General features: G+C 44.9%; 1 protein-coding gene across 4 annotated transcripts in view; it reads right to left on the bottom strand.

The window, feature by feature from the left end:
• The window catches only part of CACNA1I (calcium voltage-gated channel subunit alpha1 I), a 167174-nt gene that overhangs the window by 28684 nt on the left and 123269 nt on the right, over positions 1 to 15221 (bottom strand). For all 4 annotated transcript variants that reach the window (XM_077783408.2, XM_085570383.1, XM_085570382.1 and 1 more), the window contains 8 exons: positions 13722 to 14119; positions 6588 to 6739; positions 5815 to 6000; positions 5019 to 5136; positions 4406 to 4561; positions 3853 to 3943; positions 1736 to 1938; positions 190 to 606 (listed from right to left, as the gene is read on the bottom strand). In XM_077783408.2, coding sequence (XP_077639534.2) covers positions 190 to 606; positions 1736 to 1938; positions 3853 to 3943; positions 4406 to 4561; positions 5019 to 5136; positions 5815 to 6000; positions 6588 to 6739; positions 13722 to 14119 — 1721 coding nt within the window. The remainder of the gene's footprint in view (positions 1 to 189; positions 607 to 1735; positions 1939 to 3852; positions 3944 to 4405; positions 4562 to 5018; positions 5137 to 5814; positions 6001 to 6587; positions 6740 to 13721; positions 14120 to 15221) is intronic.

The raw sequence follows: 15221 nt of genomic DNA, 5'->3' as shown, positions 1-15221 counted from the left end.
TGCCTAGAAAGTCCTATCTGCATTTAGTCCTCCACCTGTCCTCCAGCTCTCCTAAAGCACCTTTGCAAGCTTTCTCTAAAGCTTTGCAAGCTTTCTCATCCACACACAAGAAGACTGAAATTTGAGGATGGATTTGGAGTATCCCAGAGCACTGTGATGTAACCCCAGGCTCCTCCACCAAGTACTCACGTAATCTATTTCTTCATCATCCTCTCCCCGTTCTTTGTGGTTGTTCATCTTTGGGAAGATCTCCTTGACAATACTGGGCATTTTGCCATTGCAGTCCTGATGCTCACTGGCCCCAGGCGGTGCTCCCAGCCTATGGGTCACTCTGTGGCCAGAAGGGACCGAGGCCAACTCCAGCAGGTCACAGGAGCCTTTGTTATCCAGAGAGAGTGTCCGGCGGTGATGAAACACCCTTCCTGTCCCATCCGGCTCCCCATCTGCTGCCTTGTGTGTTTCCCCTGACAGGAGGGACTCGTGCTCAGCTGAGGGAGGTTTGTGTTTCAGGCTGTGTCCCCGGGCCAGGCTGTTCCAGCTGGAGCGACGGCTTCCCCAGGCTCCGCTGCGGTTCCAGGCACCGTAGTAGGAACTGCGGGAGCTGGACTGTAAGAGAGTGGGATGGGGACTCAGTGACTCTGGGCACGAGGAGGGAGCATGTGAGCCTCTCTCAGATCACAGACTGCTCCCTGAGCCCCTAAGCCAGAAGTCTGCCATTTATCAGAGACAGTGAGCAAGTTGCATGGTGGGAATTCAGCAGCAATCTCAGTAAATCTGACAGTAAATTGGTAATGAGTTAGCAATGGTGTTGACTGTGATTACTTTATAGCACCATCTGTGTGCAAAGCACTTTCAGGGAAGGTAAGTAATAAAGCCAAAGGCCAGGTGCCTGATACTGTTACTTAGATCAGCACAGAGCAAGAGTAAAGTTCTCAAAGAATCTGACTGGCAGCTTTTTTATACATTATGCTGGGATTAAGAATAACACAAGGTACAGGATGATGAATCATCTGACACACCATCTTTGAGTCCAGTCATAGTAAAAGGGAGAAATGAGAGAAACAAGCTTGTTGGTTAAAGCCTAGTCCAGCCACATCAGCAAGGTATTATGTATCACATGGCTGCTAGCACTCCCTTTTTGGAAATAGCAGGAGCGTGAACCATTTAAGCACCAAGGCACTCCCCAGAGCTGTGTATGCCAGTGGGGAGAAAGCCCATAAGATGATATTACAAGGTGGGCAGGTCTGAGAGGCACTGGTTAGACAAACCTGCATGCTTGGGGAAGGGCTATGGGGCAGCCGAATCTGCCACAGGGAGCTCAAAGACAAGATTTCCACTGTTACAAAATAAATTCCCATCTGTAATGGGACTTGGTGGTTCTGGCATCACTTCTTAATTCAACACAACATTTTTCATCCTTCACTCTAAGAGAACAAGGAAAAGGCAAAGAAGAAAAACATGTTCCACGGTAAGAGGGAGATTGTCTTCTTGGTCTTCTCCCTCTCCCACACTCAAAGAATATATACAACTAACCTGGAAGTAGACTTCAAAATCTGGAAATTTAGAAAAATAATGTGAACTGATCTGGATTCTAAAGACAGGTAATGCAGTTATGTTAGAAGCCCACAGCAGCAGGGAAATCCTTCCCAGAAATCCCCAGATGATGGCAGAAAACCAACAAAGCATTTGGCCTTCAAAGGAAGGATACGACACACATTTATACTCCCTCACTCACCAAGGACCGCTGGTCATACGTCATTCTCCCCAGGGACATCACACTGCTCTTCCGGGAGCCAACAGCAACGCGGATCTGGTCAAGTTGCAGTGAGTTGCGTGAAGAGTTGGTGACTCCCCCAGAAGCCATTGGTGGATTGGAAGAGGGCAAGGATGGGTCCAGGTGCCCATTTGGTGTCACAGGAATTGCACAGAGCTTGGGATCTAAGTGGAAAGATGCAGACAGAAGAATGAGGAAAGAAGAAATTGGGTTCCTCACTATCCAGTGACGGTTTTTATGCTAAGCAGTTTAGCATGTTAACAGCAGCTAACAGGTTGTTAGCCCTTTAGCACCAATCAACATCAATCTCTGTGATTTAGGGTGTGGTGACAAAGGCAGTGCAAGCTGGGAAGGCTTTAAAGTAATTTCCTCAGCCTCCAAAACCAACCACATCTCTCCCTGGGGACAGACAGATGAGCAGAGTGGTGGCCAGGCAGCCTCAGACTGACAGGCAGAGCATGAAGGTGAACAGAGGGACAAGAGCATGCTTCTGCATGCCAAGAGCAGACACCAGCAAATTCCACCACTTGTCAGATTGGCTACTTAAAGCAGTTTGGCTGAAACATTGGGCAAGAGACTAAGATGTAGGGATAGCCACAGCCATCCATGTACTGAGGTCATCTTAAAATTCCTGCAATCATACTGCATACAAAAACTGCATCCCAGTCTATCCTACGACTCTCCCTTCTTCAAATGACTGATCCTTGACCTTTAAGATCCAGGACACTTTTGAGGGAAATCTTAAGTCCTGTAGATGACCATCAGCATTTTTGAGATGCATGGAAAGGACAGGATATTGAATTTTAATGCCTGAAAGGACTGGAGCAATCATTTTTGTTTGACTTATTGCATAATGAAGGTCACCTATCCACAGCTGCATGACAGACAGCCATGAGTCCACTAACACCTCTGTAACCTCTTCCTCCTCTGCCATCTCAGGGGTTTGTCTGTTTGCATACAGTATAAACTCTGATACAGTGCAGCCATGTAACTCAGAATAGGACTGCTTTGAAAAGAGCTAAGTTGCAGGAAAAAACTGTGAGCCAAAAACTGGAGCCACTGCTCCCTGCTGTGGGAGCTGCATTTATGCTCAGAAATGTGCGTGTTTGAGTTTTGCTGCGAGTATGTTTGTACCTGTCCTTGTACCTTGCTGATCCTGATTTTGTCTTGCTGACTGGACTTCTTGGCTTGACTTTAGACCTTCCTCACCCGTGTGGGCTTGCCTGGTAATTACCAAACCATTGGCAGACCCTTACTAGTGTCAATGGATCTGCTCTGCTCACCTTGTGCAAGAGTGTGCAGCATGGCCCTTGCCCTCCTGCCTGGCTCTCTGTCCCCTTCAATTCCTGGCTCACCATCCATTGCAGAGCAAGCTACTCTCACTGCTCCCTGCCACCAAATCCTGTTTGAAGTATAATACCTCTTGTAGAAAGACTTTCAGTCTTTGAGGAATAGAGACCTTGCCAGGTGGTTTGTACTCAGGTTGTCCCTGAGTCCCTGTTAATTATCTCTCCTTGAAAATATACAGCTTTTTTTTCAGCCTGAATTTGTCTAGCTTGAGTTTCCGACCTTTCCAATCTCATTATGCTTTTTTCTGCTCAATTAAAGAGCTATCTACCACCACAACTCCCTCCTTCTGGTCTACAAGTACAGAGAGAGAGATCAAGTAACTTTCCTGATTTCTCTAAGCTTCATTAGTCTCTCACTATGAGGCAAGGCTTCCAGATTTGCCTGAGTCCTTTTTACCATCTTGGTATCCCCTCTCCAAATGTGGGTTTCAGACTTGGATACAGTGCTTCTGAAATAGTGACCCTGAAGATAATCAGAGACAGCCTAACTTCTCACTTCCAGTTGCTGTTCTGAAGGTCATCCAAGAACTGTTCCACTTAGCTACCACATTCCTCAGGATGCCAACATGTCTCTGTTTTTCCACAAATAACCACAAACTGGCATAGAGTTCAAAATAAAAAGTGGCAAGTTCTCAGAAGTGGGAGTAAATTTTCTGCAGAATCTGCTTTTAGGTTTCTCACCAAACAGCAGTAGGACACAAGCAAATAAGACTGTTTGAGCTATTGTACCTGAGCCTTCCTGGACCTCTTGGAATTGATCAAACTCCTCTATGTTTGAAGAACTCTGATCTTCATCTGAGTATGACCGGTTGGCATCACCCTGGAACACACAAATTTAGAAGCTGGAAACTCAAACAGAAAAAAACATTTGTTTTTGTTCTTTCATTTCTGGAGCAACTGCAAAATTGTCCTTGGCAGTCAGGCATCCATTGTGATCACTGGAAAGAGTGTTCTGTGATTTGGGATGGCTGATAGACTGCGCTGCTGCTTTTGGATGGGTAAAGGGCTTACCTTAAGGTAGGTTCTGATATATTACACAGACTAGAAATTGTGAATCCCCTTATCCCCTTCCAGAGATCCTCTTTCCTTGCAAGGATTAACACTCTTTTTTTTTTTTTTCTGTTGCTTAATTGAATACTATCCGAACAGAGTTATTCATTAGTGAAATTAATGAGGGGTGATACTTTGTAAGTCCTCCAGTCCAGCATCCTCAAAGTGTCACAAAGGATCCCTTTTTAGCACCTCTGTTCCTCTTCCTGATGAAGCCTTGGTGGCAGCTCACCTCAGCCTGGAATCCCTCCACAAGAATGGCCACCAGAAGATTGAAGAGTACATAATTGCCAAATGTCATGAGAGCCACAAAGTAGAGGGAAGCCCACGGCGAGGTAGAGGCCATGCCATTGTAGAGTACAACATTCCAGTCCTCCTGGGTTAGAATCTGCAAGAGAGGACAAGAAAGTCAGAAAACATGAAGGAAGAACATGAAGTGTATTCCCAGAAAAGGACAGTCAGAGAATACACATCAGGACCAGATCAGGCCTCTGAACTTCCCCATTAACACACACCCACTGTCACTGCCCAACTGCAGCACTGCACCAAAAACCTCAGCTGAGCAAGAAGCAAAAAGAACAACCATCAGGACAGTCATGTGCTGAGGTGAGAGTGTTAAACTTAGGAGATGCCACAACAGGAGTTTGGCACACCATCTCCTAGGAAGGAGGAAGGTCCCCTGTTTGAGATATACACCAGTTGTTTGGTTCCAATATGCAATTGTTATTCCTCCACAACCTCTTGTGCTGTCAGGAGTCAGTGCAGTGCTCCTCAGTAAGGAAAAAGCATCTCCTGATCCTCTTCACTTTGCCCTGGCCCACCCATAGAGAGCAAAGTGGGCTCACCTGGAAGACGGTGACGATGGCCCACAGCAGGGAGTCAAAATTCTTCCTGTCAGGAACTGTATCTCCTGTATCTGTCCTGAGGCTGAACTTGCAACCAAAGATGTGCATTCCCAGGATGCTTTGGAACAAGATGATGTCAAATGTAAATATCTCTGCCACCACAAATGAAATCATCAGAGCAATTCTCTCCTCCTGAAAATCCAATGCAACATCACAGCACCAAGGGATACAACAACACAGTCACACCACTTGGAGCTGTCTGTGAAGAAGGAACTACATAGTGCAACCCTGTAGGTTACAAAAAACTTTGCTTTCCATCTGTGCTGACTCAGAGCTCATATATTGCCTCTAACCTGTCAGTCAGATATGTCCCCTCTATTGTCGTTTCTGCTGTCATACGTCTTCATCTTGCTATCAGGGCATCCATGGCATGCACAGACAAACTTTCTTGGTTGCTTCCTGCTGCTCTTTTGCCAGAATCAGCCTTCAGACTGAACTGTTCCTGTAACTAGTGCTGATTAGCAGGAGATTTCACCTATCCTGCAATGGGACATTATGCTCAATGTCTGCATTTGCTGGCAGCATTTCACTACTCCATCCAGACCAAAAGTCTCAGCTGCTGAATCCAATTTAAGGCAGAAACAAGTTCAGCCCTTATGAAAAAATAAATATTTGTCAGTACTGTCTTGGCCTGGAGCAATGGGCAAGATAATTTATGTAGCCGTGCTCTGAAGCTGCTGTCCCTACGAGCCACACAGTGCCACTCCAGAACACTGTGAGCTGACTGCCTGCTCACCTGAATATGAAGATGAAGAGCATGAGCAGCATGCAGAAGGTGGCTACGTTGTCCATAGTCTTCATCAGCACCACAAGCTGGCGGCGCAGCGCCGGCATGAAACGCACCAGCTTCAGCACGCGGAGGAGTCGGAATGTCCTCAGCACAGACAGGCCCCCGTCTGCCTGGCCAATGATCTCCCAGATGCTGTGGTCCAGAAAGGCATGGAAAGTACAAGGGAAAAAACAAATACAAGTGAACAAACAGAAGAAAACAAGGAATAACAATGCTAAGTCTAAACCTTGGCATTGGCAGTAGAAAGGGTGAGAGAGAAAATCTGTCTGAGCAAGGCAGAAGTAGGAACTACAGGCTTATTGTATGTTGAAAGCTGCATTTATGCCTTAAGAAAATGAATGTGGCAGTACATGTTGCAGGAGTGAAGAAAGGCTTTCAGAATCAAATTCCAGCAAGACAAGTTCTTCTATCACACTTTAAACCTTTGTAACATCTTCAATTTGTGCATTTTCAAAATATTTTACAGCTAATATTTGTTGTGAACTTAACAAGGCAGTTGCAACTGCCTCCACTCTACAGAGAGAGCTAAGGGCAGAAATGCTGTGTGGTTTACATAGCACCAACACCAAGTATTGGGAAAAGACATCTCCCAATCCTTGGCTTTGTGCATCAGTCCAGCTCCTCTCACTGTAGCTGCTAAATCCTTTTTGAAATAGTGTGCAAGCTCTGTGGTAGTCCTTTATGTGTGTATTTCAGCTGATCCCCAAGGCCCTTGTCACCTGATGATGACGATGATACTGTCAAAGATGTTGTAGGGGTTGCGAAGATAATCAAAGAGGCCAAAAGCAGCAAGTTTCAGGATCATCTCCAGGGCAAACATGCTTGTAAAGACAACATTGCTGATCTCCAAGATGTTGGTCAATTCCTCTGGCTAGACAGAATGCAAATTCAGAGAATCAGAACTGAAAGAGCCCTGAAATTATGGGAAATAAAGTGTTACCCTTCCCAAGGAACAGGGTTGGTAGGGAGTTATAAATTTCCATGGCTGAGGCTAGAGTGGAGCTGGATAGCGACATTTGCACTCCAATTCCTTTGCAGATTTGCTACCTACAGATTAGACCCCTAACAACTTTTTTTACTAGAGGCACTCAGGAGCCTCACAGCCATTCCACAGCCAAGGCTGACCAAGCATCTCCTACATCCCACCCCATATCCCATTCCCCTGGCTAAAGGCTGCTTTATTTTGGGCGAAGAACTTGAGTATTTCTTGAAGGAGAGCAAAACTAGCTGATTTGCAGTCAATCTCTTCCTTCAAGAATTTCTTCTTCCTCAGGTTTCCACAGGTAGCTGGGACTTTTTTTTTTTTTCCTTTGAAATGTGGAAAACATTTAAATGACTGGAAAACAATTTCCCATCTTCCTTTAAACATCACTGCACCAATCTGCCCCTTTCCCCTCTCTTTTTTCACTTCCCCATTTTTCTCTCCCCCTTTCCCCACCAAACCCTTGTATGCATTAGTTTCCTGGTCTTGCTCCATCAGTGTTATGCCTCTATCCTCAGAGTGGTCTCAATAATTTCCCAAGGAAATATCAAACTAGACAAGACAACACCAAGGAGGACCACACTGCTAAAACCTACCTGTAAGGGAAGTGAGAAAAGGACAGAGTGAAGAATACAGATAAATGGACAGGAAGAGGAGAAAGGCAAGTGCACTATGGTGAAAAATCCAAGAATGAAACAAGATGACTGTTGAAAAATAAAGAGGGTGCATCTTCCTTTGCATTGGTCTGAGCTGTGCCTGGCCACCAAGCCACTCTTTTAAGCATCATGTAAAATGGATGGGAACAAGAAAACTTCAAATGCCTGTTGCAGAGAGCAAGAGAGGACAGACATTCCTGGCACTGCAGAAACAAAAAAGTGAGTCCCTGCAGGTCAGAGACAATATTTTTAGCACTAAATCAATATTAGTGCCCACGAGGAAGGGAAGTCATGGTCTCTCCCCGTGGTCTGCAAAGTTGCTGTTTTGCTGAAGGGTGGCCTTTGCATTGACCATGCCCATTACCTATATAGCTGGTGGAAAGGGAAGTGAGGGAGGAATGCAGTTCTGGTTCTGGCTTTCTGCCTGAAGTTGGGATCTGCTTTAACCCCTGCTCTGAGGCGCCCAGGGACCAAGATCCTTCCAGGTGAACAAATTAACTGGAAACTGCTCCTCACATCTCTGGCTTCCCATGACCTTTGTTAATTTCTTGCACTCCTTATTGCAACTTTTTATTAAAATAGTCCATGTCTTTAAAATGAAAAAAGTGGAGATGGATCTATTTCCATCCGAAGTTGCATCTGAATAGTGAAACAACCCTGAAAATGATGGAGAAAGGGGTGGAGATAAGAGAAGAGAGAGAAGGAATGAGCAAGTGCATGTGGGAAGGGAGAGACGAAGATCACTTCACCGAGACCCAGCATAACAGTTGCTGAGAACATGAGGTCTATATGTTAAACTGAGATGCCAATTTCCGTCTGAATCAAACCGTTATGTCAGTGAAAATAAACAATGCAAAAAAGCAATGGTTTATGATGGTGGCTTATCCTCCTCTCTGCTTTCTATACATTCTCTTATGCTCTTGTAGGGAACGACTGATGTTTGAAAAACCATGCTTGTATCTTGCTTGTGGAAAGGGTCACCTGTTCCTCTGTTCTCTTCTTCCCTCCTTGACATCTGTTTCTCTAGTCAATGCTCACCTGTTAATCTGTTTCTAATGGACCATCAATCAGCCCCAGCAAAGCATCCTTCCTAGACAGAGGGACAGGAAAGACTGGACAGAGATGAAAGCAGAAAAAGAGTAATAATAAAAAAACAAAGCTGGAAAAGAATTAAACTCACTAGCACCCACAAGAAGTAGAGAATGAAAGAGTTGTTTTAAATAATGTAGCAAATAAGTAAATGCTGAGAAAGGAAGAGAACAAAAGAAATGAACTCAGGAAGAAAAGAGGTGATAAAGAGGAGCCAGATGGAGAGGCACTAAAGCAGATCCAGCATTGCAGTTTCTGGAGCTAGAGCTAACTTGACAGAGTGCAAAGAGCCGTCAGCTGGGAGCCAAGGCTGCAGGGTGGGGTTCACCAGGGGTTGTGTCGTGTGTGGCGATGTCCTTGTTCCTAGGGTGGGGTGGCTGGGAGTGACAATGGGTGAGGCAGGTGTCCAGGACTAGGCTGGTGCAGGGGACCCTTCTCTGGCCAGGGAAGTGTGACCTTGATGAAGAGGACAAGCAAAGGGGAAATCTGGCTCTCCCCTTTTCTTCAGCACATGGGCTCTCCAACACAATGGATGTGCCACCTTGCAATCGTGATGTCTCCCCAGGCTCCCACAGACAGCGTTCAGGCATTCAGCATCTAAACCCTTCCTCCTCCCAGGTTTACCTAGAAATTGTAAATTGGAGAATCCCAAAGGAAAGAACTCAGCTCAAGGCTGCTTTAGTCCAAGAAAAAGAAAGGAGCACCAGAAATCTCCCCACAAGTAGTCTGTTCACATTGCCAAGACAGGACAGACTGATTTACCCATCACACTAGAAGTGAAACTTGAACATAAATTTGGGAGCTGAGTATTGGGATAAGAAGGGTGGCTTGAAGGGGCAGAGATCCCACGGAACAAGGTACGTCCAGAGCCAGTGTTTTAACCAGAATGGTTAATCTATCCTATGTATGGATCTCTTACCCAATCCCTGAAACAATCTAATTCACATCTTTGTGGAATAAAGTCCTCAGTCTCTAACAATGTAGACCAAATACTGAGAGATTCAGATTTATTTCAGCACTCCTGTCCCATGATCAGAAACTAGAACTGGGGCAATAGAGGGCAGCAGCTCAGCTTTTTTCTCCCTTTTAGTTTCTTACTAACTTTGGAGCTCTTTAGCCAGATTTTACTGAAAATATAATTAGTCCATTATCTGGCAGCAGACAGAAACTCCTGAATCATAGGAAAGGCTAAGAAAATACAGATCACCATTAATCCCCCACAGGAAAAGTTTCTCCTAATCAGGAGTAAATTTGCAACTGTCTAGGAACTGAAGAGTAATTGATGTGACCTGTGCAGACCAACCCTACCAAACCTACACATCACCACCTCTGTGATGAGAACATGAAAAAGAAATATTCCATAAAAAGGTCTCTCCAGCCTGTCTATTTTTACTCACAGTTTCAAAGTCACTTGGCAAAAATTAGAAGAGCCATAAAAATCAGCTATGGAACATACAAAATTTCACATAAATTTAATCACCACCCCACAACCAATGCAGGATTATGTGATCGTTATACTCTGGTTCTACAAGGCTGAGGTAGCGTGGTTTCATCCACCACTCCAGGGAGACTGTTCCATCCTCACTAAACATCAGTATGATGAGCTGGCTTGGACATTTGCTGAATGTTTCTGACAAGGAGCAAATAACAAAAAGAGAAGCAATAACTGTAAAATATGAACTTGTGAATGCAATAAATGCTGGTATAAAGTGAAATCACACAGGCTAAAAGATATGAAGGTACTGATCCACAGGATGGGTCTAGTTAGGAAACAGGGGATTATCATCTAATCCACACAGACAGACCTCATAAAGTACTGATCTGAAGCATGAAGGAAAACTGTAAGTAGATACTGGAGAAGATAAAACAAGTCGCTCAGCAGTTGTCTAAAATGGCTGCTAATGGCAGAGAGGCTTGAGTCTAACACACCATTCAAGAAATACATTATGAAAAAGGCAGTCTAGGAGATTCAGCTGGGACAAGCTCTTCATTTTCATGCTGAATAAGGGAGAAAAGTCAGCAGCACCAGACCCACTGTGAATATTAAGATAAAAAGTAAGCCTCTTAAAGGAATTCTTTTGGACAGCCACAAGAATCGAATATTTTCTACACTGGATTTTAAAAACAGACATTTCCAAATAGAGGCAGATCTGAAGAACTGCTAAAACTATTTCAAGCAGGACAAAGCTTGAAATTATGGGGCTTGGCTTATGCAATGTCTCAGCAATATCTAAAAAGGCCTAATACTGAGAATATTACATGGTATATTGCACACTGATGGATTTAAATAAACACAGCTATTTACAAAAGATATCTTATTATAAGATCATGGATTAAAAATGACTCATAGAAATGCAGTTTCTCCTAAAATGAGTTGATTTCCCTCACAAGAAATATATATGCAGATGGAAACTGCCTTGGCTACACAATCAGGACAGGATGAAGGACTGGACGAATAAGCCAAAAGAAGCCAAATTCCAAGGTCATTTGAATATGAGTAAAGTTATTTGAGTTGCAGTTAAGTCTCCTGGAAGAAAACCACCATGAATATTAAATCCCTGAATTATAACAAACAGTTTAAATTCATGTCTTTCTATCTGTTAGTCAAGACCGGGCAACACTCATGCATGTGCTCTGTCCCCTGGGTTCCTGTGTTTATAAGCCTGAAACTTGTGCCTCACCCCTTAACCTGATGGCTGGGGGTGCTTTGGTCAGCTTGCTGGTGAGCAGCCCATGATACAGTGGAGTGGCAAGTTGCTGACACAAATGCCATGAGCTGCCCAGCCAGGTATATCCCCAGAGAGTGGCTGGGCTGGTGATATCCCATGTACCAGAAAATAAAATCTCAAGAGGTCTCCGTAGGCATTAGCTCTGGGTGAGAAGACTTCACATGATGAAATAGCTGAAGCAACAGAAGCTTCTTCAATCATAGGATGGCATCACCCTGCAAATCACAGATCCTGGTGGGCAGAGGGGCTTTGCGGGATTTTGTTCTGTGAAATTTTTTTCTTTTGGGAGAAAAGACAACAGGAAAAAGAGAAAGAAAGGAGAAATAAGTAGGCAATGAAGCACCAGCCTAAGGTGTACTGGTGGCATGGTTTGAGAAAAACTTGAGGAGACAAAAGGGAGGTACAAATGTCTCTGTGCTTCTGAGTTAACTGCTGACAGAAAAGAACACAAAATTAATGGTATGGTCTGAAAATGTTTCAGTCTTCTTGTACCAGGATAACAGAATTGAGTACACACTTTGAATAAACAGGCTGCACCACCTTTTTCAGTTATGATCAGTTTGGCTGACAGCTCTTCTGGCAGAAACAGCATGCAGGGTCATAAGCTTTTCCCAACTACTTATGGATAAAAAGTGATAGTACAATTTTAAGGGCTATCATTAAGAACCTGCTATGAGAAACCCCAAGGCTGTAGAGGCAGAACCTACCGTGCTGCAGGCTGTACAAACATAGCAGAGGCATCCTAGAAGGGCTTAAATCTGCACATACAATAGCCAGAACATGAGAGTGAATTCTCTATCTCCAGCTCAAGTATTCTTCTGTCAAACTATTATTCACACTGTGTCCATTAAACCAGGATGAACAATGGCTCTCCCTGCTTGGTGATCACATCTTTAAAATACCAGTGGGCAGTTTTCAAATTGTTCTGGGCTCCAGTCCTTAGTCATCTCTCTGCTACGTGATAAATACTTTGCTCTTTTTTATCTATTTCCATGAGTCAATCCCTCCAGCATCTTCTTCATTCTCCTCTCTTCTGGGCTCCTGCCAGTATTTTTCTGGTACTGAAGCAACCAGTGCAGTTTTGAATTCTGGGATCAAATTAAGGTGTCACAGCCTTGTATCAGAAACTAGCTGGGCTTTGAAAATTGGTTTAAAGCTTGATACGTGGGTGGGATCCAGACGTCTGAGGCTTCAAATACTGGCTCAGACACTGTGTTGCCTCAAACAGGGAACTGAAGATAGTCTGGGTCTCAAGGTATCTTCATCCTCATACAGCACAGGACAAATCTGAGTGCCTTGCTTGAACCGGGCTCACTGCCTCTTTGCTGCCTGAGACTGTGCTCAGGACTAGACTTCACCTTGGCTCCAGAGCTTCAATACAGTCAGCATCTCAGTAGTGCAGCAATCTCTTTATTTTGTGATCTGGGCAGACACACGGAGTGAATCTTGGCCACATTCAGAGTGGCAGCACAGATCTGAGATGTGGATGTACAGCATGGACTATTCAATGCAAAGTGCAGCAGAGCTACCAACCAGCAATGCAGATGCAAGGTCATGGGCATGCTTAACCCTCTCTGATGCTGGCACTGCCCATAACAGCATAGATACAGTCTCTGTCTCTCAGCTATAAAATAAAGGCACATAATTCCTCTCCATCTCACAAGTCTGTCATTAGGATAAAGTATACGGCTGACTCAGAGCTGCCTGCAAACTACTGGTGTGAAAGCCAAGCCTGTGCCCACACCTGCTGCTTGTGTCTGACCTGTCTATCACTTCTTACTCTCAGGGCAGAGGAAAGGCTCAAGCAGCCTGAGCCCCCAAAATGAGTGGAGATTGGAGATGGTACCTTTCCTAGCCTTCTTGTATAGATAGAATGTGCTCAGATATCTCTTAATTAAGTTGGGAAGGCTAGCAAGCTGATGGATTTGAATTGAGATGCTGGTGAAGTGCCTCTGACATCCCCAGAGGGCACATTAAATTAACCACATAGACTAAGGATTCAGTAAGCTAATGAAGAGAGAAACGAGTGAGAGAGATGAGGAAGACGGAAGAGACGACAGAGAGAGAAGCAGACAGAATGTGGAGACAAATGCAAAAAAGAAAAACAGTGGGATGAATGACCAGGGAGGAGGAAAAGAGAGGCATTGAAAAGAGATGAGAGGAAAATACATGGAGAGAGAAAGAGAAAGTGATTAAATACAGGTATAAGGAAGTAAGAGACCCTGCAAGATCCTGAGGCTTTCTCCAAAGTCACGCTGGGACCATCTGTGCTGCAGTCTGAGGTCCAAATTGCTCAGTCTTTGCCTCCACCAAGTAGCATCAGCTGCTTAGCAAGGCCATAACCCCCAGCAGGAGGGGGGAGTCCACGCTGCCACCTTGTGCCCTGAGGTGCTTTACCTGTTCGTGGTGCTCAATGCCCATGCTGATGGTGTTCACTAGGATTGCAATCATGATCCCACGGTTGAAATACTTGCTGTCCACAATCACTCGAAGCTTGACCCTCACTTCTCGCCACACGTCACTGCAGAGCTTCAGCCGTCCTTCTTCCAGCTCCTCCTCCTTCTCCAGCGCCGAGGCACCCTGGTCTTCTTGGCTGCCCTCTCCCTCCCCCTCACTGGCTCCTCCATCCTCCTGGTCTGAGCCAGCGCTGTCCAGGACTGAGAGCCTTCTGGAGGCTTCGTGCTCTGCCCTATGGCATCGGGGGCAGTTGGTGGGATCAGAGGTTGCTGTCACAGCGATGGGCTGGGCTAAACCCTGAGGAGGGCAGCCAAGAGAGTTGTGCTGCTGGCAAAGCCCTGGAAAGAGAAATGGTGCTGCTTAAAGAAGGAGGATACGAAAAAGATATTCAGAGTGGACACCTACTTGGCTTCTGGGTATTCAGACAGGGTAACTGGGCTTTTTAGCTCAGAGGATGATTAAACACTGACACATCATCTCAAGGGCAGCTTTGGGAGCTGTTGTCATTGGGGGCTCTATGCTGACAGGCTGTGTCTCCAAAACACATGGTACTGTTCAGCTTGCCTGTGATTAGGCTGAAGGGGGTTCATGTCCATCAAAGAAAGAACTGCTTTGTCTCATGCAGAAATCATAGCTTGACACCACTTAACACTAGCCTGTGTTAAGTGGGACCTGAGGGGAAGAGTGGTCACAGGAGCTGCTTTTGGCCTGAACTGCTACAAGTGGGGTCTGAGAACCCCCAGGCTGAACTGAACTCTCTAAATTAGAGAAACTACATTAGAAAAGCATCTCAAGAAGCCAGAAGACATAACATAAAAATACTTCCTGACAGTGTGCACTATGAACCAGAGAAACCTAAATTTGTGTTCCTTGACCCTCCATTTTTGCCTGGAAGATCAAATGAATACTAGGTGAAATGAAGCAATTAATTCATTAACATAGTGCATGAAGCCTGCAGAAACTTTTCTCCCAGCAAGTAAAGAAAATGAAAGTTTGAGTATGCAAGACACATTGAAGGAAAATCTGCCTTTTTGGTTGTTAATGGGAGCATAACTTAGGGAAAGGCATCAGCAGGCAGTTAATACTAACTCTACAAAACCATTTTTACAGTGACTTTTCCAGCCAGGAACCCAATTTAAATGATACTTCACGTCTGATTTTATGTAGCGGTGTGTGCTGCCGTCAAGAGAAATTGTCTCCACCGTCCTTGCATATCAACCACACTTCTTCAGCATCACTCCTTAGGTTCAGGCAACACCTTATTGCAATTCAACTCTTTGCCTCTCTCTTGAGGTCTGGAACCAACTCACTTTGGGAGAACTCTGTGAGACCTGCTGTGCCACCAGGTCCAATCCTTTGTCCCACTTTGTTGTATCCCCTAATTCTTCTGTCTTCCAAACTGCTAACACCTGGCTATACCAGACATGGAGCCCTTTACAA

Source organism: Lonchura striata, chromosome 1A, assembly GCF_050655825.1.
Source record: "Lonchura striata isolate lonStrDom1 chromosome 1A, ASM5065582v1, whole genome shotgun sequence".
Taxonomy (NCBI): domain Eukaryota; kingdom Metazoa; phylum Chordata; class Aves; order Passeriformes; family Estrildidae; genus Lonchura; species Lonchura striata.
This window is presented reverse-complemented; position numbering and strand designations above follow the sequence as displayed.